Here is a 1,473-nt window from a genome sequence, read left to right as displayed (position 1 = left end):
TAATAGTTAGCATTTATAGTTTAAAAATAGCAGCAAGGTACACTAAACCTTCCGTTATGTTCAAGGTCCGAGGAAATAGCTCAACACTGTTACTTCAGGGCTCCCATTCGTGCAATATTAATACTTCAAGGCTCCCATTTCGTTATGTTCCATATTAATATTACTTCAAGCCTTAATCCAACAATGTTGGCAGGCACATGAGCCCAATTAGTCACTACTCGGAGCCAAAAATTCTTCTAAAAATACGATAGGAATAACAATGTTCATAGCTAGAAAAAAGAAATCAGAAAATAATTAATATTATTTAGAGGGTACCTAATCTTGGAGAGATCAAACTTTCTGTGTAAACAAAACCATCCATTAAGGTTTTTGGATGCATAATATTATTACTATGTTGAGGCCACATTAGATTGCTTGATCCATTGGCAGTTTTATATACAAATTCATCATCTGCTTTCATATCATAACAACAACTAAGTAGCACTTCATCATTTGAAAATCTATATATTGGTGTGATATGACCTTTATATGATTTGGTATACTGAACCATTTCGTCCAAGATTCTTTCATGCCATAATCTTTCATTACCCATAAATTAAAATTTATTCCATCGTCATGATGATAACAAAGTCTTCCTCCCACTGCTGATACACTTGTTTCTTCACTTGTATTGGAATACGGTCTCATTGGCAATGACATCTTCCCATACGTCTCATTTGAAATGTTAAACGTCACCATACAACGCGGGTATACGTAGTCACTCTCCCAATGAAATGCTCCCTCTACAAATGCCAAACATAACTCACTTATACGTGCTAGAATGCCACATCTCCCCCCTGCGCATTCACTAGTTTTCTTCCATGAAGCACTTTTAATTGCGAGAATTTCATCAGGTAATCCATTATCACATACTTCATCAATCGCATCAATCCTAATTATTTTATAGTCATCACTGGTAGTGTCGTACCCCAAACCATAAAGATATCTATCCGGTGACAATTCTGGATACTGAGTGGAAAGTTTTATTGACTCTCCTGTGGATGGGTTCCATAGCAATGATATGGAAGGGTGTTGTGTGTTGTCACGTTCTCTCCAAATCCCAATAAAACACAAGCCATCACAACAACAATAGACACAACCTGATATTGGTTTAAATCTTGAAAGGGAATCAAGTCTGCGCATATCCTTAACAAGTTGAGGCCCCGAGTTGGATAAAGAAAAAGAATATAAATTGAAAATGGCTTTAGATAATCGATAGACACACCGGTCATCAGTGGCATAAGACCTAATATAATACCTACGAAGGTTTATGACTTGACTAATAAGCAGTTTTTTTGGGGAATTGTGGTTGTTGGCATGAACATTGAGATGCATTCTCTTAAAGTAAGGTTCGGAGATTAATTTATTCCAAAATTTTGACACGCACTTGAATCGAAGTAGTGACTTCACGGGTAGCCTACTCAGAATATCCAT

The 1,473-nt window shown here is 36.5% G+C and overlaps 1 protein-coding gene across 1 annotated transcript; it reads right to left on the bottom strand.

The window, feature by feature from the left end:
• Positions 1–522: 522 nt before the first annotated feature.
• Positions 523–1,473, bottom strand: LOC124891341 (F-box/kelch-repeat protein At3g23880-like; the record flags this gene model as incomplete). The annotated part of the gene is made up of 1 exon (XM_047403106.1): positions 523–1,473. A coding segment is annotated over exon 1 (951 nt), but the record flags the coding sequence as incomplete, so codon positions are not given.

This window comes from Capsicum annuum, unplaced genomic scaffold (assembly GCF_002878395.1).
Source record: "Capsicum annuum cultivar UCD-10X-F1 unplaced genomic scaffold, UCD10Xv1.1 ctg34262, whole genome shotgun sequence".
NCBI classification, from domain to species: Eukaryota; Viridiplantae; Streptophyta; class Magnoliopsida; order Solanales; family Solanaceae; genus Capsicum; species Capsicum annuum.
The sequence above is the reverse complement of the archived record's forward strand: the minus strand, read 5'-3'. Positions and strand labels throughout refer to the sequence as shown.